Below are 25,500 nucleotides of genomic sequence, written 5' to 3'. Positions count from 1 at the left end.
TCAGAGAGCTTTAACGTACGTCTAGATCAGTTGGTTTCAAGATGATTAATAAGAACTCTAGAATAGATGTACATGCTTGCCAGTGCAAAGTTTTGACATCTATCTTCTTAGGAAAAATGAAATTAATATTCACGATTTGCACTCATACTTAGTGAGTACTATGGATTATCCTTTACTAAAAACTGTCCTTGTGTTTTATTGTAATTCTTGCCTTATGTACATACAAGACACAATTGGAAACTATTACTTCATATGCCACTCGTCAGTAATTTTCAAGGACCAATATGTGTGAAATCATTCAAGCTAATTATTATTAACTTCTCTATTACTTACTCTTTCAATTTGCTTGAAGTAATTCTGCCACATTAATTTGTAAGCCGGTTTTCAATATTAGACAGTCTGAAAAAAAAAAACTCAGTAGAAATGGATGCTCCTTTCTTATGAGATCTTGCTTCTAAAGCATTTTTCTCAAATTTGAAGGCATCTACTTCTTTTCATTGCCATTTGCAACAAAGATTTTGAAAGTGGATGGCGGTATATGGAGGTGTAGTGATGTGTGTGAGGTGGGTAGAGGTATGTGGAAGAGGTAGAATTTGACAGAAGAACACTTGACACACTGGAACCAAGTGAACTCAGTGGTGACTTTCCATTATAGGCTACCCCAGTATAAAGCCACATGAGGATACTTCTCTCAGACCTACTCACAGAGCTGTGGTTTAAAACAAAGGGCCATGATGGCACATAGCAAATAGTACTTCCTCTTCCAAGCTCTTGCTTATTTATTGTTTTAGTGAACAACAAAGTACAGCCACATGTGTATTTTAATCTATAAAGACTGCCCCAAAAATTTCCAAATAAACAAAGACTGTTAGGAGACTTCAGATGGAAAATAATATATGTTTGGAACAAGACTGTGCTATTAGATTAAAATTGATTGACTACACATTAATGTTTAGACAGATAGGAACTTGATTTTTTAGTGTTTTTTTTTTTTTTCTTTTTAATTTTTAAACAAGGTTTCAGCCCAGGTGATTCTGGCCACAGATTCATGCCAGTCCTTTTGGCATATCCTGATGAGTGCTGAGATTATAGACCAGAGCCATTGTACCTGGGCATCCTTCATGCATATTAATAGCCCTTAGCACAGCTTGATTACAGGAATAGATATTTATACATTTCATTATGTTTATGAACCCAAAAGACCACCACGGAGTCATTTCCAGTGTAACCACATTAGGGTCTCTTTATTATAAATTCGACTTTGGGTTTACTCACTGTTAACCCACTGGACAGTTTGGTGAAATAACCCCGAACTCTCACTGGGACAAGGTTTATAGAAAATGGAAGCAAGCGGGGTGGGCGGGGTCCATCCTGCAAGCATCAAATTGAATGACTATTTTAAGCTGACAGGTGGATGCTCTGAAGCAAGACTCTATACAATAATGAACTGTCTGAAAGTATATATGAAACAATCAGACTAATCTTTTTTTAAATAAGGTATTTTCTTCATTTACATTTCCAATGCTATCCCAAAAGTCCCCCATGCCCTCCCCCAGCCACTCCCCTACCACCCACTCCCACTTCTTGGCCCTGGCGTTCCCCTGTACTGGGGCATATAAAGTTTGCGTGTCCAATGGGCCTCTCTTTCCAGTGATGGCCGAGTAGGCCATCTTTCGATACATATGCAGCTAGAGTCAAGAGCTCCAGGGTACTGGTTAGTTCATAATGTTGTTGCACCTACAGGGTTGCAGATCTCTTTAGCTCCTTGGATACTTTCTCTAGCTCCTCCATTGGGGGCCCTGTGTTCCATCCAATAGCTGACTGTGAGCATCCACTTCTGTGTTTGCCAGGCCACGGCATAGTCTCACAAGAGTTGTGAGGTAGTAGATGGGGAGTAACTCTGGCCAAGGATAAGCCATGGGGTCCTTCCTGGTACTTGGGTACAGCTTAGGTTCAATTTTGCACCAAGTTTTCAGGTCTTGTTTGTTTGTTTTTGTTTTGTGTTTGTTTTTGTTTTTAAAGATGGAGACTGGTCCCAAGATTGAGTAGGTTTTGGTCTCTCAATTAACAGAAAAAACAAAACAAAACCCTGAATTCTAGTGAAATTTACATACCCATAGAATGTATATCAATTAAAGAGTAAGCATATTTAAAAACTGATTAAATAGTAAAAAAGCACATTTACTATCCCTCCCCCCTAGGGACAGCAAAAATTCAAGCTGGCAAAACTTCCCAGACTCATCAAAATAATAGTACTTCCTTCCAACATACGGATGAAAATTTTGGAAAAAGTATTAAAGATTTTCCAACTGCTGTAAAGGTAAACAGAAGTTCTTCCCCTCCCCCATCTGTTTGTGTGTGTGTGTGTGTGTGTGTGTGTAAGTTTTAACCAGTGTCTCATAGGAACACAGTACTTACATATGTGTATATATTGCATACACTTATAAGTAAATAGTATGCGCACTGGTATCATTTTATAACTTATTTTCTTATCTATTACTATTGAAGCTTTTATATGTAACTTTTCTGATTGAATTTCATTGCCCTGTGAGCTCCAGAATAGAATAATTGAAAGAGCATGATTTATTTAATTGACAGTGTAAATGTTCAGTGGCTCCTCATTAACATGTAGTCTGTCTGTTATTCCATGCTAATTCCCCTATGTCATCCATTGATCAGTTGTCACTAAATTTGACTGCCTTTAAACCTCCTTCCTTTTGGGTCACCCCTCCTTAGTTTCAGTAGTTTCAGGTTATTATTCCCTCTTTCTCTTGAAAGTTGTGAGGTCCTGTGTTAGTACTCTTCCCTTGTGTGCGTATGTGAATGGTTTCATCCATCTTTAGCAGGCAGCTATGCTTATCACTATACAACCAACGTTCTTATCTATCAGTTAGGTCTGGAAATTTGGTGTGTTAGGCTTATACACTAATATTATGAAAGCATTGGCAGTATAGATACACATGTAAGGTTACTTAACTTTTAAAAGGTTCTGTGATGGTTTGTATATGTATGACACAGGGTGTGGCCTTGTTGGAGTAGGTGTGTCATTGTGGGCATGGGCTTTATGACCCTATTCCTAGCTGCTTAGAAGTCAGTATTCTGCTAACAGCCTTCAGATGAAGATGTAGAACTCTCAACTCTGCCTGCATCATGCTTGCCTAGATGCTGCCATGCTCCTACCTTGATAATAATGGACTGAACCTCTGAACCTGTGAGGTAGCCCCAATTAAATATTAAGACTTGCCTTAGTCCTGGTGTCTATTGTTCACAGCAGTAAAACCCTATCTAAGACTTTTAATTATGAAACAATATTCATCCACGATCAGTTTCAAGTTTCCCATTTAGTGGATTCAGGAATTTAAATATGTTTTAAATGATCTGGTAAGAAGTGGATTTATAGTGTAGACATCTACAATAATCCAAGAAAAACAGAGCCTTTCCAAGGGGGCTTTTCCTTCCTATGCTGGGCTCTTGAGGGCAATAAAGGCATAATGACCCAAGTAGTAAGTCATTTGGTCATTTGTCAAATCTCTAGGTGCTCCACATACAAATGTTCCCCCCTCTCTCTGTCTCTCTTTGTCTCTCCCTATCTTTCTCTGTCTCTGTCTCTCTCTCTCTCTGTCTCTCCCTGTCTTTCTCTGTCTCTGTCTCTGTCTCTGTCTCTGTCTCTCTCTCTCAGTGTGTGTGTGTGTGAGTGTGTACTTATCCATTAACCTTAATTGTATTTTCCTGCCTGAGGGAACATTGTAGTTTAAATGTTTGTATTTCAATGCTACACTTTGCACTGTAATCACAGGTACTCACTTGAACTGCATTTTTTTCCCCTTAGAATTTGATGAGGAATACAGTCTTTATATGTTTAGTTCTATCAACTACTTCTGAAGCATTAATTACTACGGGATTTGCCACATTTTTACCTAAATTTATAGAAAATCAATTTGGATTGACATCGAGCTTTGCAGCCACTCTTGGAGGTAAAAGACCCCCACCCCTTTTTAACTCCTTAGTACACTGATTTTATATAAGCATGTTGCTTTTATCAGGAGAGTACATCATTTTGGATAGCCCATACTTTAAAGTGTTTCGTAGAAGTGTCTGATTCTCTGAAACCAGTGTTCTGTAACTGACTTACGACAGACCAAACTGGACTAAGACTATATTAATTAGCACATAAGTTGATTACCCTTCCACTGCCTGCATCGATGTCTTTTTTTTTTTTTTTTTTTTGTGCATGTGATTTTATGTCAGGTAAATGCTTTTATCTGTGGAAGCTGTGGTGATGCTGGTTTTGATGTTTTCCAGCTGTCAGTATGAGTTACCGAGCATAATTGTGTGTTTTTCATTATCTTACTTTTCATTAGGGGCTGTTTTAATTCCTGGAGCTGCTCTTGGTCAAATCTTAGGTGGTGTTCTTGTTTCAAAATTCAAAATGAAGTGTAAAAATACAATGAAGTTTGCCTTATGTACATCTGGAGTAGCACTTGTGCTGAGTTTTGTATTTATTTATGCAAAATGTGAAAATGAGCCATTTGCTGGTGTGTCTGACTCATATAATGGGTAAATATATTTCATTGCTTTTTATATTCCTGTCAGAGATTATGTGTGCATTTGCAAGTATTTCCTTTCTCAATATACATGATTAGAAATTGCCTTTTTAAAACATTTAGACACCCTTTGTTTTTGTTTCAGTGTGACACTGTGGGACTTTATTTTGTTTTTGTTTGTTTTAACTTGAATATTTAGTAAGTACCATCTTGAAAGCTATGGGTGTTCAGCGAGTAAGCTGATGAAGGGAATTGTGTTTGGCTCAGGGATTTCTTCAAAGAGAAATAGAACATTACAGAGAGTTTCTCTTGTAAGGATTCATATATGGTAGACTTTGAATGTATTCTCCAAAAGCCTGTCTTCTGGAAACAATCCCCAGATCTATGTGAAAATGGTACTTGAAGAAAAGGACTTTAGGAAATGACAGGAGCCCCCAGATCTAGGATTAATGGTTTTCTAAGAAGCACCTCAGCTGGCTTGTCCTCTCTAACCCATCCTTTGATGACCTCCTCTATCATCGGAGGCCAAGCAGATCCACGTCCCTTTGCTTGGACCTTCCATCCTCTGGTACTCTTCCCTGTCTCAAGCAAACCTTTTACCTTTTAAAATTGTTCACCCTGGACATTCTGTTATAGCTACAAAGAGCAGACTATGGCAACATCCTAGAGAGAATTTAACATTCTACTTTCCTATTAACTTAAGCATTTAAGAATAGGAGTTATTCTTGGTGATGAAATTCTCTTATTTGGGTTGAAACTCTACCAAAAAATACATTGAAATAAACGTAAACCTGTATCATACTGATTGTTCTATTTACTTTGAAATTTATGTTTACTTTAGAGGAACAAGTTTCTCCCTCTAACCAGTTTTCTTGGTCAGGTTTGTTTTGCTCTGAAGTCCTACACCACCAGTGGTAAATTAGGCAGGTGAGGGCTCCTGTGTTCTCTTTCACTGTGCATGTGTGTGGCTTTTGAGGGGGGTGTCACTCCAGGTATGAGATTACATAGTTTTGTGTAATACTGCATTCCCATGGCACTAAATTTGTTTAGGAAAGTTTGCCAATAACAATAATATTGACTTGTAGCTATATTCACATGTCTGTCATTTGTGTTAATATGATGCCAAGTTCTCAAAATCAGTGTTTGGTTAAGTTCCATTACATTTAATCCAAACATCATCATGCTTCCTCTTACAGGGACAATAAACTCTTACTCTAAAACAGACATTGGAAAACAAAACATCAAGTGAACAATGGGTTATGTAACTGGAGCTCTAGAAAGTTCTGTAGCTGTCACTAAAGGAAGTCTTTTCAATTTTATTTGACTGTAAGTGGGAAAGGCTTGTGACTTAATTAAAAGCAACTGGAGTTTAAAGGTTTTAAGGAGTTGTGAAGGAGGAAAAGGAGAGAGGGCACACCACTATGGGAAAGGAGCAAATGAGGTACTGCAGGGTGCCAGGAGGGAGAGAGAAAGGACATACTATGGGGGGGGGGTATACATGATTATCAGAAATAAAGGCCACTTTAAGTTGTCAGTTTGAGGGGAAATTGAATTACATTTCCAGAAATAGAAAAAAAAAAAAAAAGAAGAAGAAGAAGAAGAAGAAAGAAAAAAGAAAAGGAAAAAGCAATGTTGAAAATATGCCTAGCAAGTTAGGTGTGGTGATATATGTTTCATCCAATAATTTGGAGGCAGAGGCAGGTGGATTTGTGAGAGTTCCAGTCCAATATGATCTACATAGCAAGTCCCAGGACAGTCAGGATTATGTAAAGAGACCCTATCTTAGAAGAAAAATGAAAAAAAGGACGGAAGAAAGAAAGAAAATATGTTGCAAGCATTTACAAGTTTTCTAATAATTTCCTTTTCATCACAAGGGCAAATTTTTATAAAATACAGAGAAACTGACTGATGATAGGCAGTATGTTTTTTTTTTTCAATATTCCTGCTGTGTTTTGCATAATGCCATCTTACACATTGAATATTTTCAATAAATGTTTGGAAATTTGGATACTTGGATATGACAAGTATCAGAAATTTTCAATTGAAACAATTTTTCTCGTACTAGCTTGAGTTGCAAAGACTGTATTTCTCTAGTCTCCTTTTTGTTGACCACTGTAAGCTTTTTGTGGGCAGAGACTAGAATACTTTAATAATAAAATTGTGCTTGACAAAGGCACAAGGCAGCATTTTGTAGGGCATAGCTGTAAGAGGAGATACTCCACTCAGAAGGACAGATTGCTTACAATTGTTTGCATTTATTAATTTATTTGTGTGTATCTGTGAGCAGAAATCAGCTTGTGGGAGTTGGTTCTCTCCTAAGATGTGGACTTAGGTTATCCTGCATGGGGCCCGTATCCCTCTGCAATTTTCCTAGTATTGTAAAGGCTAGTTTTTGATTTCCAAATCCTTTTTTACCTCTTGCTGACCTATTTTCTATCTTCTACCTTGATTTACCTCCTTCAAAAACGTCATTGCCTACTTCTTAAGTACCATTATTTTCCAGTTTGATATATTATCTTCAAATACTTTGATGGGTCCACTGGTTTACATATTTTACCTTCCAAGGAAGTATTGATTTACAATTGCATGAATGATGCTTTCTCTCTTATCTCTGGCTCTGGTTTCCTCGTTTAGCTATGTTTCTACCACTCTGTTTTTGATAGCATATCTGAAATTCACTAGGCAATAATGAAGTAAGCTACCTCCTAAGACCTCCACTTATCGCCGACTATTAGTTGTATCCAACCTCAATGCAGCTAACGACAGAAACAGTCCAACATAAAATTGTAAACTTAGTTAAAACGGTATGAGATTGTGTGTCTGTTATAGCTAGATTTTTGCAATGTGTGTCATAGTATCAGATAGTGGGATATGTTTATACTCTGTGTGGCAGATCTTGTCATTATCTTGATTTCTGTTAAATATGGATGCAAATGGATATTAAGATTTCTAACCATTGATCAGTCGTCCACTAACCTGAGACTTTTAATATGTGTAAAGCCATAGTGGTTACCTCTTTCTCAGAATTGGGTTCTCCTCTGCTAGATAGTAGGAGTGCCTTTGAATTGCTTGAGATGGTTCTATACCATCTATCAATTCACAAATATTACTGATTCTGTGTTCAAAAGTTCTCTCCAATCTTTCTCATAATCATGCTGCATTTCCGTTTCTCTTTATATTCTGATCACTTGCTTTGGATGTTATGGCTGGTCTCCTTCCCTCAAGCTCATACTCTATGCAACTTTAGAGGAGAAATGCTCCCTGAGCGAGTGTGAGAATCCATGGGTATGTTGGATGAGCCTGGTGGTTCACATCTAATCCCATCACTTGGAATATGGAGACTGTAGAGCTCCAGAGCAAGTGGTTAGCTAAGCCAGCCTGTATCAGAAATCTCTGGGATGAATGAGAGAGCCTTTTTCAATTAAAAAAAGTAACCAAGAAAGGTACTCAATGTTAACCTGAGTCACATGCACACATGTGCACCTACACAGATGCAAACATGTAAACACACATTCACATATACCATATGCATATGAAAACACTTTTGATGAGCTTTTGACAATATCATACTTGAATGTAACATATATTTGTATCATAAGCAGTCATTTATTTTAACAAGGCACCTGAGACAACTGTTAATCTGGACCCTGACTTCTTATAAGAACATACCTTTTCATTTTTTGTTTCAAATACTGTTTCTGTTTCTCTTGTTCCCTAGTTCCTTTCTCTGATTACCCACTATCTAGCTAACTTTTGCCCATCTTTAAGACTCATTTAGGAGTTAGCTTCTCAGGTTTCCTTCCCTCAAACTTTCCCTCATGTTAGTTATCCTGCCTTGAAGTTTGTAAAATGCATCTGTTCCTATCAGTAAACCATAGTCCCAGATGAGGATACAATGGCCCTACCTCTATTCCTGGACTCAAATCGTTGAAGTGTGGTGCTATTCCATTCAGCTTCATGCTCACTTTACTCAATACAAGGCATATTTATTGCCTGCTTCAGACACATTGTAGAGTGGATGAATAGGCAAGGCACTGGAAACCATCCCTTGAACTAAGCCTTTATATTGAAACCTCTATGACCATATGAACTTCTGTGCCCTGTATACAAGGACTTCTCACAGGCAGGAAGAAAGGGCATAATCAAAATATTACCAAGTCTAAAATTAGGAAATTTACTTTTTGCAAAGTAAGAGATTTTATAATGATATTAATGGATTAAACAACATGATTTTACTCACCTTTTTTATTTAAAAAAGTTGTCTACCTTTTGAGGATGTTTGGAAAGGTCTAACAATATTTTCATTGCCATAATTAAAGAAAAAGCTACTTGCAACTGTTGATAGAAGTAGGAGATAGTGCTAACCTCTTGATGGATAATCCATAGAATCAAGAGGAGTTTGTTGCCAGGAAATCCCAGTATTTACTGAAACATTCACTCCATTCTCCTTTTGTGAAAACTATTAATACCTCTTATTTGACAACTTTCCCCTTAAAGGCTTACTCTAATCAAGTGTTCTTCCCCAAAACCTCACCCATTTATTGAACAATGTGTCTGACACAGGTGATAATTAGGCCTTGTGTTGAGTAATGGGAGCATGAAGCTGGGTAAAATAGCACCTTTCCTCCAAGATTTCAGTCTAGATGGAGGTAGGTTAGCTGTCTACTAAATCATATGGAAAAGCAGACATTGTGTTTTATGCATTTAGTATTTACATGTTGAGTGGCTGACTAAATACAACTGCTTCTGAATTGTTCGTAGGCGTTAATGTCACAGGAAATCTCACTTCATCTATCTTTTCTAATTTACAGAACAGGAGAAATGGGGAATTTGACTGCACCTTGTAATGCCAACTGCAACTGTTTGCGGTCCTACTATTACCCACTCTGTGGAAGTGATGGAATCCAGTATTTTTCTCCCTGCTTTGCAGGTTGCTTAAACTCAGTTTCAAACAGGAAACCCAAGGTAGCCATGTTTTCTCTTTACCTGAATGAAGTAATGTGAACTGTGTCTTGTGATTGTTGTCTTGGCTCTCCTAATGGGCTACTCTGTCTTTCCCCTCTGCTTGCCTTCCTTTCCCAGTTGCACAGCTCTGGTCTTCAGACCCATTCCTTCATGTCTCAGGCAATTCTTGCTGAACTCAGCATGGCAAATATAAGTACCACTTTATATTGTTTTGTTTTTTTCTCAATTATAAGATGCATTATGACAGCATGATTATGAGAGCATGGTTACTAATCAGGAATATAATGAAACTGACTAATTATTATCCAATTTCACAAACATCCAAATTAGTAATCCTGCCTCAAATATAAATTTACTTTTAATGTATCTTGGTTTACCCAGAAATTTCTGCTTAATATAATTAGATAACTTAAGACAAACAAAGCACCCATCTTAGCAGGCAGCGTGCTTGTCTTTCAAGTTTGAGCCAGGGGACTTCATCCTACCATGGCCTATGCTGTATGCATGTGTTGTGTTGCAGGATATTTGATCACACTGTGAACCCTGAAATTTGGCTATTGACTGAAGAAAGCTCTTTCTAGTTGTGGTGTGGCTCAACTCTTAGCACACACCTTTAATTCCAAACAATAAAGGTAAAGTTAGTTTGTAGAAATAAGCACCCATGCTTGACAGTGGTGTCTCATTGAGTGGCAGACAAAGTGACTAATCAGAGAAAGATTTGACAGAATTGCATATGCACAATTCTTAGGAGTATAGACAAAAAAGAGACAGCAGCACAGAGAGGGAGAAGGAACAGAGGTAGTTTTCCTGGGATGGTTGAACAGAGACAGATTGAAGGGAGGACAAGCTAGACATTGATGAAGAAAGAACAACACAGAGAATGAGAAGGAGCCATCCCGTCAGAAACTAAGAAAAAACAGATTGATTTACTCAGCTTGGAGAGAAGTTTAAGCCAACACAGCTGAGTTGAATCAACCAGCCAAAGTTCAGAAAAAAGTAGGAAGGAAGAAGCTTATTCGGCAGTAATTCTCAGAGGTAGAACACATTCTAGGCCTAGATAAGATTGTACGGAGGCTGGAAGCTTCGAGGACTAGGTCTAGGTTAGCAGACAGAGGCAGTAAGCTTTGGAGACAACAATTAATACAGGAGAATTAAAAAAAAATACTTTTAGAGTGTTGGCATGAATCTGCCTATTTTCCAGCACTCAGGAGGCAGAGGCAGAACTGACACAGTGAGACCCTGTTTAAAAATGAAAAGATAAAACAATGTCAGAGAGCTTAAGACTTTAGCCACCAAATAGAGGCCTGTTTACTCTAGTTAAGTTGGAAGGCTTTGGTTTCAAGCACTTTGACAAAATTTAATAGTATGTCAGTTGTCAGGAATAAAAACCCTACAAGTGAGCTTGGCAGCAATATAGAGTCAGAATTACCTACCCGGTAGGTGAGTGACTAGTATTTTCCTGTAGTTGGAATGTGTGCCATGTGTGTGCCTGAGGAAATGAAGAAGATGTTAGATCCCTTGGAACTGTAGTTACGGAAGGTTGTGAGCCACCATGTGGGTACAGGAATTGAACCTGACTCTGCAAAAGCAATAAGTACTCTAAAACGTCTCTCCAGCCAGAGACACACTTTTCTTATGAGCTATTTTATGATAAAATCATATATAATAAAATAATATATGCTTGTGCATTTTCTAGCAATATAAACGACATTTTCTGTTAGTGACCCAAATGCAAAACTGAAAGCTCTGTCCCATTTTTTTACTTGAGATTTTCAATGAGAATGTGACAGACAATACCATGGTCAGTTTCTTGTCTTAAGGTATTTAAGTTGGGGCATCTAACATGCCTCAATGGACAGGTGCTTGCAGTGAAGCGTGAATAGCTAATTTGAATCCAAGAGCCCACATGGTGGAGGTATAGACTCTCACCAGTTGTCACCTTCCCTCTGAATGTGTTCTGTGACACACCAGACTCCCTCGCCCACAGTAAATAAGTGGCAAAAAATGTAAAGTCTTTAGGATGAATGACTTAATTTTTAATATACATCTGATCATTCCTATATAATAGCACAGGATAGAGCATTGTTTACATATTTACTCTTTTCAAACCAGTGTCACTGATATTACAACTGCGTCAATATAGAGAATCTACCCTTGAAACCCTGAAAACACTGCTTTCTTTGTCTTCTCATCTCACTATGATTTTGTTGATGTTTTAAATGTGTAAAAAGTTTACATTAAGGATAAACATTGAGATATACAATGCCTTTAGGACTTAGTAAAGTTTCTAAATAACTGATCATCTTTCTATTTAGACAAAACATGATCTTCCTTGTTCATAACCAATGTTATGATACAATACATACACATCTATGCCTATATATAAGTATATGATAAATAACCAATGTTCTATTTATGTTAACTCCTTTTTTGTTATCATAAGCATATTATAAAAAGGATAACTTGCCTTCTATAAGGTAGATCAAAAGTTCAGAAAATTGTACTTAAAATATTATGGTTAAAAGCAGCATTTTGTTAAAGTTGTGCACATAAGGTAATTTTACCATGGCACTTATCAAAATTATAGTGTTTGTTCTTTCAAACTAGCTCACATAATGATATTGTCAGCATGAATGCCTCTATGCCCCCTGTAATGGGAAAGAAGAGTTAGAAGGAAGACATTATCTGGGCAATTATGGTCTACTGAAAGTAATATATGTAGAACAAGAGGAAGTGTATAACCGTTATATCCTTGTCAAGTTGTTTTATGTCATGAGCCAATAATAGGTTACGAGCTGAAGTTAACAGCCACAAAGTCAAATACAGGTACTTCATATATGTGGCTTGCTACAGTTTGCTTCCTTTCTTACAAGGTCTAATGACTCTCAGCAGTATTGGCTCCCTATAGACTAGACAGTGACAAGATGGTACAAAGACATTTTTGAGTTGTACAACCACTTTGACATTTTTGTATTTAAATTTCAGGTATATTATAATTGTTCCTGTATAGAAAGGAAAATCACTTCTACTGCAGAAAGTACTGATTTTGAAGCTAAAGCTGGAAAATGTAGAACTCGGTGTTCAAACTTGCCCATATTTCTTGGCATTTTCTTCATTACAGTTATCTTTACCTTTATGGCAGGCACTCCTATAACTGTGTCTATATTAAGGTAAGCACTGCACTTGAGAACCTGCATTTCCAAGAAAAGCATGTTGTAAACTTAAAGGTTCAGGTAGGTTTTTATTGATTTGAGCAATACCTGTCTGGTGCATCTTGGACTCTCAGACTCCATAGAAGACCAGGTGCCTGAGGATTAAAGAAGCTCATGCAGGAAACATCTTCTGTTGCCCAGGTCACAAATGTTGGGCATTAGTCCCTTGGTGGGTTTCACACATGACCAGTGTGAGCTGGAAATTTGATAAGTTGTGTGGAAGTCTTCTGGCATAATCACAGTCTGTTTTCTAAATTGAAGAGTGGGTGCTGGCAAATGAACTCCCTAAAAATGCTAAGAAGCTAGCTGCCATCTCCGAATTAGATGGAGGTATTTAATGTTGTTTTTTCCCCCGTTTAATGCTGTTCTACAAGAGTCTTTATCTTCTATCTGAAGGTTTACCGCCTGTTTTCAAAGAAACACTAGGCTTTCTCTTTCTTAAGACATTGTTAGTATTCATCCACTATGGTTCGTATTTTTAATAAGTAGAAAGTATATAGTTTGTAAATGATATTAAATGTTAACATTGCTCTACTGGAAATTAGAGATATTTAGCAAAGAGAAACATAATTTAAATTATATAACAGACTGTTTTTTTTTTAATTGTTTAGTTGTTTGTGCTTATAGTTTTTTGCTGTTTTGTAGTTTTATTAACATTTCAGTATCGAGCCCTGGCTGGCTTTGAATCTGCAGTCACTCTTTTTATGTGTGGCCTCCTAAGTGCTGGGATTACAGGCTTGTGTCCCCCTGCCTGGTTTATACACTTTCTTAGAAAGATGAGTCACCTTTTTTGTATCTCACATGACTTTTCTGTCATGTGATGATGTTTTTTTTTTTCTCATGTGGTGATGTCAGACATCAAATAGTCATTAAAGAAAGAACTATTGAGCCAGGCATGGTGGCGCCAGCCTTTAATCCCAGCACTTGGAAGGCAGAGGCAGGCATATTTCTGAGTTCAAGGCTAGCCTGGTCTACAGAATGAGTTCCAGGACAGCCAAGGCTACATAGAGAAACCCTTTCTCAAGGGGAAAAAAAAAAAAAGAACTATTACTATTATTGAATCCATAATCTGTATCCCTGTGCCATCTGTGTGATTTCAGTCTCAATGTCAGAAGTGATGGTATTTGAAGCTTATTTAATAGTGATACAAAAAAACCGTTTGTTTCTTTACACAGGAGTATAGTGTTATATTCCTGTAATCCTTGCTTATAAAGGTAGGGCGGTAGGACTTTTGGTACAAATGCTAGCTTAATTTACTTGCCTTCTGGATGCATTGCAGTGGCTTGTCAAAGTTATATGTGTTACTACTCAATACATTAAAATACACATACGACATGAAATTATTACCACAAACAAATCTATCATCTCTCAGGTCTCCTTGACTATGTGTGCACACATGTGGTAAGAATGAGCAACAGCCACTTTTAGCAAATTTCAATATATAACACAAGTTTTAGGGGGAGGGATCAGGGGTTAATGCAGGATCTCACATAGGCCAGACTGGTCCTGAATTTGCCGCATAGTTGAGACTCTTCTAACTTTGTGTACAATACAGTTACCCCACTATGCATTCCATCTCCAGAATTTAACTCGCATAATCAAAACTTTGCAACCTTTGCAAGAATTGAACCATTCATTTGCACTTGGCCTCCTGTAATCATGTCTTTTCCCCCTACACCTCAAAACACCTTGAGTTTTTATATATTTTTGTGAATTTATATGTGTACATGTATACCATGGTATGTGTGGAAGTCATATGACATCTTTCAGGAGTACGTTTCTCTTTTGCTCCTCTTGTTCTGGGAATTGAACTTGGGTCACCACTCTTGGCAGCAGACATCTTTACCCACTGAACCTTCTTACCAGCTTGCCCTCTATGCTTTACTTCCTAATAAAACTGATGCTTCAGGATCCACTTCTGAGTCAGAGCATGCAATGATAACAGTATTTTGATTTTACTTTGTTTTATCTTAGCACAATGTACTGTAAGTTCATTCATGCTCTACAATGGTGAGACTTCCCTTTCTGAGTGTGGTATAATAGCATAGGCTACATTTTCTTTGTCCATTTGATGATTGCTTTGTTTGATAGCTTAACTGTTGTTCATAAGAGAACAAGAAGGGCAGCAATCTCTTTGACATTCTGCTGAGTCACATTTTACTTATGATTTTAACTTCTCTGAGAAACTGTTGTTTGTCTGTCTGTCTGTATCAGCTCACTTTTCTTCTGGTTGTTTACACTGGCTTGCTTTTCCCTGTTTCCTCAAGAGCATTTTGCTTCACTTTATCATGAGAAGTGAACTAATAAGAGCAAGAAGCCTTCTCCCGTGGTCCTGAGTGGCATTTGTTCATGACTGCTGGCTTTGATGTTGTTTCCCACAGTTTTTGGCCATTGCTGTGTCTTCTCTGGAGAACCACCTATTCAGATCTTTTGTCTTATTTTTGGAAGCTTTCTCTCATTATTATGCTACTTGTTTATGATTTCTTTCGAATGGAGTGCCTCTAAGATGCCTCATTTACCAGTGCTTTCTTGTACTCCGTCTCTTGACTTTGCTTCCTTTGCTGTGCAGAAGCATGGTGGAATGGTCCTATTTGCCTCTATTTGCTTTGTTAGCTTATGTTTCTGGTATGATAGCCAGAAATGTCATTACTAAAATGAGTATCAAGAACTTTATGTTTTTGTTTTTATAAGGATAGGACACAGGGTCAGTATTTATGTTTAGTCTTTAGTCAGTTTGAATGTGGTTTGTATACGGTTGGAGATAAGGGTCCAATTTCATTATTTTGCATGTAAATATAGAGTATACATTTTTTCTGAACAAAATTTATTAAATACTATCTTCTTATTTTTTAAAGATTTATTTGTTTACTTATTTTATGTATGTGAGTTCACTCTCACTCTTTCCAGACACACCAGAAGAGGGCATCAGATCTCATCACAGATGGTTGTGAGTCTCCATGTGGTTGCTGGGAATTGAACTCAGGACCTCTGGAAGAGTAGTCAGTGCCCTGAACAACTGAACCATCTCTCCAGCCCCCAAATAAGATATTCTTACCCTCACTATGTGTTCTTGACATCCTTGTCACACATCAGTTGCATGTGTGTGTGTGTTCTGTTCTGTTGATCTCTGTGTACATTTTTATGATGTCAGACTCAGACTGTTTTTATTATTATAGCTTTGTTATTGTAGTTTGAAATCTGGTAATATTATGCCTCTAACTTTGTTCTTATTGAACAAAATTGGTATAGCTATTCTGGGTCTTTTCCATATGAATGTTATGTTTTCTATTTTTATGAAGTTTCATTAGCATTTTGATGGAGATTTTATTCTAATTGCCTTGGATAGTGTGGGCATGTTGACAACATTATTTTTATTCATGAACATTAAGGTGTCTCTCTGTATGTGGGCCATCTTCCAACATCAGTTTTATATTATTTTAATATCCAAGAGTTTTACCCCATTTCTTTAATCCAAGATATTTAATTACTTTTTGATGCTATTGTAAGTGGGATTCTTTTCTTAGTTTACTTTATGGATATTTCATAATGAGTAGAAATGTAACTGATTGATAATGTTAATTTGATATCTTCAAATTTATTAACTTCATTGATTCATGAGGATAGTTTTGTTTGTGGAGGTTTGTTTTTTGTTGTTGTTTTGTTTTGTAGGTGGCATAACCATCTAAAAACAGAGACTGTTTCTTTTTTCCAATTTGTATGTCTTTTCTCTGTTTTTCATACCTAAGTCCTCTAGACCGAATACAGAGAGAGGGCATTGTTTCTTCTTCCCAATCTCAGAGCATCGACTATATCAGAGCATTGACTATATTACATGTGATTTTGTCTTTTGGGACTTTTATTTTGCTGAGGTTCATTGCCCCTATTTAGGGGTTTTATGAAGGATAAATCTTGTAATTGAATGCTTTTACCCCCATTTTTCTTTGTTCAAATCACGGAATCTAGTGACTTTTTGCTGTTATCTGTAATGCTTTACCACTCATAATATTTTTTCTTTTGTAATCCCAGGATAACTTATTTGTGAGGTTTTCAAAATATTTTTAATTTGCACATTTGCTTGAGTAGAAATGCTAAACTGAAGTTGATATGAAAGTATGGCTAGAATTAAAATATAGCCTGATATCTTTTTCTCATTTGTTTTGACTATGCTCACAGGTGTGTTAATCACAGACATCGGTCTCTAGCATTGGGAGTGCAGTTCATGCTTCTTCGCTTGTTAGGTATGTTATTTAAACATACTAGTATGTGCTGTTTTGGTTCATTAGAGTTACTTACATGTTACATATATGTTACATTGGTGTTGCATATATGTTACATACATGTTGCACACCAAGTAAATGATAAAGGATAAAGAAGGCATAGTTGTCATTGGTAAAATGTTTCTAACATCCATGAGATAGCACTATCTACATAAATGAGAATACAGGGACTCACATCTCAGCTGTCTGACATGTTATTTGCTGTTCCCAATGGCACTGCAGATCTAACATTAAAGGAAACACCTGATTTATTTGAAATATTAATTATAAATCTCAGTATATAGTTTTCTCACCACCTTTTATTGAACAACTGAGAATACTCAGTATGAATTCTTAAAATACTTTCAGTCTTCATTTGTTTAAATTCACTCATGTGGAATATATAAAGATGGGGAGAACTGCTTACGTGGGGAAGTTCACTGGTATACATATGTCTGTGTGTAAGAAATAATCCTATATGTCTGTATTCGGACATGGTCATGCATACACATATTCATATTACATTATACCCACATGCCCACATTAGTGTGTGTGTGTGTGTGTGTGTGTGTGTGTGTGTGTGTGTGTGTAGGCACAAAATGTACAGACAAAGAATATAGTAGTTTATACAGTATTCTTTGTGTACCAAAAATATTTTTTTTTATTTTCTAACTCTATCATAGTCAATGTCAAAGATGTAGCCATTTGTTACCTTATGAAAATAATGAACTAAAATATTTATTAAACTAACATTTTTAAAGATGTGTTTATTTATTTTATGTATATGAGTACACTGTAGCTATCTTCAGACACACCAGATCCCATTACAGATGGTTATGAGTCACCATGTGGTTGCTGTGAATTGAACTCAGGATCTCTGGAAGAGCAATCAGTGCTCTAAACCACTGAGTCATCTCTTCAGCCCCTAAAGTAACATTTGTAAGAGCTAGGGGAATGGATTTTGAAAGGTATTTTTATTACAAACAATGTATTTGTGGATATAACTACATTTGCCTTAATTTAATGATTTTGTAGATCATCAAACGTTACATGGTATGTTGTTACTATTTATAGATTTTTTTTTATCAATTAAAATAACATATTTTTCTAAACTCTTTTTTTTTATTATTTGGTTTTTTGAGACAGGGTTTCTCTGTGTAGCCCTGGCTGTCCTGGAACTCACTTTGTAGACCAGGGTGGCCTTGAACTCAGAAATCTGCCTGCCTCTGCTTCCCTAGTGCTGGGATTAAAGGCGTGCACCACCACACCTGGCTTTTTCTAAACTCTTAACACAACATAAGAGTAAAATTCTCTTCTGATACATATTCAGCTAGAGACACAAGCTCTGGGGGGTACTGGTTAGTTCATATTGTTGTTCCACCTATAGGGTTGCAGACCCCTTTAGCTCCTTGAGTACTTTCTCTAGCTCCTCCATTGGGGGCCCTGTGATTCATCCAATAGCAGACTGTGAGCATCCACTTCTGTGTTTGCTAGGCCCCGGCATAGCCTCGCAAGAGACAGCTATATCAGGGTCCTTTCAGCAAAATCTTGCTAGTGTATGCAATGGTGTCAGCATTTGGAGGCTGATTATGGGATGGATCCCCGGGTATGGCAGTCTCTAGATGGTTCATCCTTTTGTCTCAGCTCCAAACTTTGTCTCTGTAACTCCTTCCATGGGTGTTTTGTTCCCAATTCTAAGAAGGGGCAAAGTGTCCATACTTTGGTCTTCCTTCTTCTTGAGTTTCATGTGTTAAGTCGGCCATCAGTGGAAAGAGAGGCCCATTGGTCTTGCAAACTTTATATGCCTCAGTACAGGGGAACGCGAGGGTCAAAAAGTGGGAGTGGGTGGGTAGGGGAGTGGGGGGGCATGGGGGTCTTTTGGGATAGCATTGGAAATGTAAATGAATAAAATAGCTAATAAATAAATAAATTTTAAAAAATAGTAAAATTCTCTTCAATTTTTAAAACCTTTATTTAGTGTATGTTTGTGTGTGTCTGGAAATATACATGTGCCCTATATAGAAAACAGAGGACAGTTTTCAAAAGTCAGGTCTCTCTATCTACCTCGTGGTTTCTGGGGATCCGATTCAGAGTGCCAGAGCAGGAAGTATGTTCCCTTACCTGCTGAGCCATCCTAGTGGCCCTAGGACTAAAGTAGTCTTAAAAATTGATTAGAAATAATATAATTGCATATAATTATTTAAACATTTTGACTAAGGTTTTTATATCCCTTTGACTTAGATATGAATTAGCTAATATATGTGGATAGAGTAAAGTCTATTTGTATTATATAAATGTGTGTGCATGTATGTTTTGAAACCTATATTATAAGCTATATTCTTTACTATTTTCATTTTGCCTTTAATTCCTCTAGGCACAATACCTGGGCCAATTATATTTGGTGTCATAATAGACAGCACATGTGTTCTGTGGGATGTCAATGAATGTGGAATAAAAGGAGCATGTTGGATTTATGATAACATCAAGATGGCACATATGCTGGTAGCTATAAGTAAGTAGACATCTTGTTAATGACTTATGGTCCAGTTTGCGTGTGGTGTTCAAGAAGTCCTGTGGGACCATCCTGCAGTTCTGAAGATAAAAGAATCTACCCAACATGATTTCAGAGGCTCAAGTGTCCTCTGAAGTTTTCAGTCTTCTTAAGTAGAGGAAGGAATAAGATTTTTATTTTCTGTATATCATGCCATGCGCTTTTTAAGAATTTTTTTCAATTATTTGGAAAGTATATAAAAAAGCATATAAAAAAGTATAAAAAAGATAAAAAAGAATTTGAAAAACTAGAGTGGTTGTCATCTAACTGCCTGGGCTCTGAAAACTATATAATTTGTATTGGGGAAGTGTCCTGAAGCTGCAAGAAGTGTTTCACAGTTCAGAGGTTTTGCCATGATATAATTAATTTCATTGATGGTAGTCTATACATTCTTGACTAAGGGAGAAATTAAAGATAAGAGTAAGGAAGAATAGTGTGTGTGTGTGTGTGTGTGTATAAAGTATGTAACAATTTGACAGTTGAACATTTCATATCAATGCAAGACATTGCAATGCATGAATATAAAGAACCCTTACTGGGACATGCTAGTACACAGCTGTTATCTTAGAACACGGGAAGCTGAGCCCAGATAGGTATGAGCTTGAGTCCAACCTAGGTTGTATAGAGAGAATTTAAGGTCAGCTGGGGATAAGAATGACTCTCTCTCTCTCTCTCTCTCTCTCTCTCACACACACACACACACACACACACACACTATATATATATATATATATATATATATATATACATTTCCATACACATATAATTGTATATCACATATATGTATATATAGAGAAATGTAAAATGCATAGATGTCATTTAATTTTCATTGCTATTATTTTAACAATACATTCAAGACAGATTCTTTTACTCTTTATATAAACCAGTACACTGTCTGAATTCATAATTATAAAAACACAATATCTACTGAATAAATAAAAATATTTAAACTTACAATGAGAGCAAATATTAACTAATCCAGATAAAATTAATCTTTATAGAGTTGAGTTTAAAAGAATTATCTGAAGTCAAATTAAAACTTATGTGGTAGGTCCGAATAGATAATGTTTTTAGCTGATGTGGCAGGATAAATTAGGGTAAGTATGAAATATAATTTATTCATATACAGTTCTTTGCCTAAGAACTCTAAAGCCTGCTTATTTTTAACATTATTTTTTTTATTTTTGACATGAACTTTCTCTATTTTATGCAATATTAAAGATGGTGAGCTATTTTATGTCACCAGTGACTTTCAATTGCTTTTCCTTCCCATAAACATGGTATGTATTTACAAGTTTAGAAAGGTGATACAAAGCCTGAGTGTAGTGTTGCACATTGTAATTATAGCTTCTATGAAGCTGAGATCACTTAATCTGGGCCACATAGCAAAATAGTGTCTCTAAAAGAAAACAAAAATGGGCAAAGAAATATTAGTTAAGGATTACTTACTCCTCATAACACAGCACTAATTTTGTAGTTAACCTCAAGAATAGAATAATTGTTATTATGTATTTTTATTTTTGTTGTTTGGAAACAAAATAATTGTATACACATTAAATTGTATACACTATTCCATTTATAATAATAATAATAATAATAATAATTATTATTATAATATTTATATTATTATTATTATTAGTAGTAGTAGTAGTAGTATTAATTTGAGGTAGGGCGTTGCTCTGTTTTGAGCTGCTCAGAAATTCCTTGTAATGCTCAGATTAGCCCCATGTGAAGTTCCTGCTTCTGCCACTTGAATGTTGTGATTTACTGGTGTGGACTATCATACTCAGCCTCTGTTGTGGTATAAAATTTGAAACTATAGAATTACTATTCCTTATAATCATTACTTTAAAATAGGAAATGTTTTATTTGTGAAGGATTACATACTGGAAACTGTTTTATATTAATCAGTAAAGGGCCAAAGCCTGACATTTGTTTTGTATTTAGGTGTTACTTGTAAAGTTATCACCATATTCTTCAATGGACTTGCGATTGTTCTCTATAAACCACCGCCCCCAGGAACAGAGGTATCATTTCAAAGTCAGAATGTCATTGTGTCTACTATTTCGGTCGAAGAGGATCTAAACAAAGCAGAAAATGAAGGGTGAAAAGGAGGAGGAGATTGTCTTGGAGAACTGGCTCCTGCCTGTAAGAACAGACTGTGCCAAGGCACCATTGTCTAGTTTGTGTAGACCATGGTGTGAAGCCCATGTTCCAGAACTGAGGTGATCATTGCCTAGGTACAGAGTCCTAATTTTGTTAAAACAAACAACAACAAAATAAACAAAAACAAAAAACCCCACAAAAAACACAAAGGTTCATGCCTCTAAAGTTCACCAAAAGCCTCAAACCACTCACATTTTTATTTATTTCCATTGTCAACCTATGAAAACACCAAGGAATAACAAGGATAATTGCCAACAACACATACTTTAAACTTTATGCTTCTAAATACAGGTATGCACATACACAAAGTAAAATGTCTGTTTTTATTTCTTTTGTTTTCTGTAAGACAGGGCTCACATACCCCAATAGCTCAGGAACTCAGGTAGCTAAAGATGACCTGTGACATCTGATTCTCCTGGAGTTACATCTCATACACTGAGGTTACAAGTCTGTGTTACCACCATTGGCTCACACCGTCATATTTTAATCCTTTCATTGCTGATTGATTGAGCTTATTTGAGATGTTTACAGCACAAAAATTTAAGCTAAGGAAATTTATGTAATGCTTTTGGGGATGAGTTATTTAAAACTCACTTTACAGTGTAGGTTTTATATCTCCTTCTGATCATATATTTTCACAGTAAATTACTTAACTGATAGAATGTAGGGTAGTTATCTTTTTTGTGTCCTACTACCCTACAGCCTCAGAAATCTCAGCATCAACTACACATTTTCAATTTAGAATAAGAATTCTAGGAGGCAATTTGTTAATGTTATTGACTTTTAACACTAAAACTTACGACTGTGATAGTATTGTTCAATTGCCTATTTTCAGAGAAAAGAACCAGCTTCAATGATGAAAAGTGCCAAGTAGACATGACAAGATGTCATAATGCACTATTGACAAATGTTTGTTTATCAAGTCCTTTAAATTTTATTTTACAAACTAATCACCTAGCCCATTAATTACATTAACATAAGCAGAGTTTCATTTAATAGGCGTCACGTATTGTTATTTAGTGAAAGTTTGAATTCAATGACGTGATTACTTGAAGCTTCAGTATTTTGTACACCTTACATCATAGTAACTAAACTCCATTTGTGTAGGCTCCTGACAAATTTACTTAAAATACTGAAAGTGTTGGTCATTGAGCATCAACAAAAAATTGACTATTGTGAAAACTATTTCTAATTAATAGAAGTATTACATGGCTAAGGATCTAGCTGAGTTCAAATTCTAAATTTCGGTCCTGAAAAGATCTATTCAAAACTAAGGAGGTGATTATATTTGTGTTGTTTTTACAAATCAAATCTTCTACTTTAATTAGTTTCCCTAGCCAACCAGCCCACACCCCATACCACCCATGTTAGCTCTTTATGAGTTTCATGAATCAGGTTCTCCATCAGGGCAGCACAAGTCCAGAAAAAAGACCTGGAAAACTCTAGAATTCACAGAAAACTCTAGAATTCACAGAATTTACATTGCTGTGTCTGGTGGCAATCTATGTGTGGCCCATGACTTCAGTACCTGGGAACTCTTATAAGCTGAAATTCAAGAAGGAGGAGGGATGAGCTAGGAGTTAGACTCACAAGCCTCTTCAATATTCAAATATTAGAGGGGTCAGTCTCAGGAAACTGAGGGTTAGACCTACTTGTCTCAGGAACTTACATACCAAAAATCATTTTGAAAAAATATAGCCAAAATTCAGGTATTTGGGAAGCCAACACTTCCATCAAGCAAGGGGACAGCACAAGAAAGACAGGGAAAGCCACAGGATACCTTGGATGAGAATATTCCTCCCCACTTTCTGGGCACATCTTAAATACTGCCTCCATTGTGACCAAGGGTAATAGGAGTCAGATTTTCTACAATCCCATGTGCAGAAGCATGGCACCCCGTGGAATAGGATAAGCTAATGCAATCCTGAGAAGCTTAGCGATAGAACCATGAAATAAGAACAAGAAAGAAAATAAGAAGTCTGCACAGGCAGAGGAGTATATGGTCCCTTAGGGAGAAGAAACAAAACAATTCCAAACATATTGTCTGATGAATAGGACAGTAGAGAATTGGTCTCCATAATGATTAGTGTTCATCAAAAGGACATTGTCTCCAGTTTACTCAGTTTAGATATATTCCTTTCACACTTTTTAAGCAAACTTGCAAGAGAAAATTGCTAAAGGGAACCAATAATTTTGGCACTCAGATATACATATTTAGAAAGAATACCTCCACTTGGAATAAAGTGAACACACTACTGTAATCTTCCATTTGTAAATTCATGCATATTATATGTGTTGGTTTGCAGCTTTTAGAATATATTTTCATGATATGTGCTTGCCACAGCTTATAATTATTTCAAAATCACTTTCAGGTGTACCTGCTGTAATTTTGTACATAATTGAATCTATCTTAAAATTTCTTATATTTTGATTTTCTTAACTGCGGAAAATAAAAATATAAAACTCTTTCTTAACCATGGGAAAATTGTATACATTTGACTTTGCTATGTAAATTGGAAGAAATATAAATAAAATGTAGACCTATTTTCTTTGTTGCAAACAACTCTGTAAATAATTGATACATATAATTTTTATTAAATCAGAATATTTATATTACACTGTTTTATTACTCTTGATTTCATGTTTATGGGTGTTTTGCCTGTTTGTGTCTCTGCACGACATGCATGCAGTACCTATAGAGGCCAGAAGATGCTGATTCCCCCTGGAAATAGTGTTGAAGAAGGTTGTGTGCTGCCATGGCATTGAATCCTGATCCTCAAGTGGTCTTAACCACTGAGCCATTTCTCTAGCCTCACATGGCTCATTGTGAGATTATAGTCTAGTGTGGCAGAGAAGACATGGCAGGCAGCAGGCCCATGACACTGCTGGTCACATGACACACATGGCAGGAAGCAGAAAGAAACAAATGCTTGTGCTTCAGTACATTTTTCTCCTTTTTATCTAGGCCAGAATCACAGTCTATGAAATGGTCCCACACATTTACAGTACAGCCTCACACATCAATTAACCTGATCTGGATCAATCCTCATAGACATGACCAGATATTTGGTCTCATGGTGATTCTAAATCCCATCAGGTTGACAATCAGGGAAGACTATAATGCCTGATATCTTAGAAAAATGACTTAAAAGAAAACTCGTTTGGCTTACAGTTTCAAAGGTTGAGTCCATGGTCATTTGGCTATGTTGTTGCTTTACGTCTCAGGAGCCAGAGCATAATGGCCAGACAGCAGGGAGAGGAGCAGATGGCTTTCCAGTATGCCCATCAAGGATATGCCCTAGTGACGTAATGATGCCAGGTGGCAACCAATCCTTTAAAGACATTCTGAATCCAAATTGTAATGTGAGCCTGATAGACTTTGAGAGATGACTTGTTTTTATTTATGTATCTAAGTCCATCTTATGAATGGGGAAAGGAGAATCAATGTGCCTTTGAACTTGATGAGGCAATCCAGTGACCTTGTATCTTAGTAGGTATATACAATTCAATAAAATTATCATACTAGGAATATTCTTTTACATTATAGTTTAGATGTATGAGTCATGTAAGGATAGCAGATTTTTGTGCAGACTTTCACAGATGTAAAATATCTGCTACTTACAAAGGTATAATTTTTTAAATGTGTTTATTGCCAAACCTGAAAGTTTTGAGGAGAAAGATCAAATTTATGGTTGTCCAATTAAAACAAGATTTATTAAATACTAGCCAGGAAGATAGACACTGGCCAGGTCAATATCCAGGATTCCCAGAGGATGGCACTGAGGTCTGTCAGATGCTCTTAAAGG

At 36.4% G+C, this 25,500-nt stretch overlaps 1 protein-coding gene across 2 annotated transcripts in view; it reads left to right on the top strand.

Annotated features, from left to right (window-relative positions):
* The window catches only part of Slco4c1 (solute carrier organic anion transporter family member 4C1), a 55,286-nt gene extending 31,004 nt beyond the window's left edge, over nucleotides 1–24,282 (top strand). The window contains exons 6-13 of one of the 2 annotated variants that reach the window (XM_021161978.3): nucleotides 2,202–2,320; nucleotides 3,830–3,974; nucleotides 4,362–4,557; nucleotides 9,356–9,509; nucleotides 12,495–12,679; nucleotides 16,895–16,959; nucleotides 19,352–19,489; nucleotides 21,476–24,282. In XM_021161978.3, the coding sequence (XP_021017637.1) occupies nucleotides 2,202–2,320; nucleotides 3,830–3,974; nucleotides 4,362–4,557; nucleotides 9,356–9,509; nucleotides 12,495–12,679; nucleotides 16,895–16,959; nucleotides 19,352–19,489; nucleotides 21,476–21,636 (1,163 nt within the window). In that variant the 3' untranslated portion in view covers nucleotides 21,637–24,282. Of the gene's footprint in view, nucleotides 1–2,201; nucleotides 2,321–3,829; nucleotides 3,975–4,361; nucleotides 4,558–9,355; nucleotides 9,510–9,626; nucleotides 9,947–12,494; nucleotides 12,680–16,894; nucleotides 16,960–19,351; nucleotides 19,490–21,475 lie in introns of those variants that run through there. The other variant, XM_029482024.2, reaches the window with a different exon arrangement.
* The last annotated feature ends 1,218 nt before the right edge of the window (nucleotides 24,283–25,500 follow it).

The sequence above is a fragment of the Mus caroli genome, unplaced genomic scaffold (assembly GCF_978045245.1).
Source record: "Mus caroli unplaced genomic scaffold, Mus_caroli_1 scaffold_1, whole genome shotgun sequence".
Taxonomy (NCBI): domain Eukaryota; kingdom Metazoa; phylum Chordata; class Mammalia; order Rodentia; family Muridae; genus Mus; species Mus caroli.
Note: the sequence above shows the minus strand (reverse complement) of the source record. Positions and strands in the feature narration are given on the sequence as shown.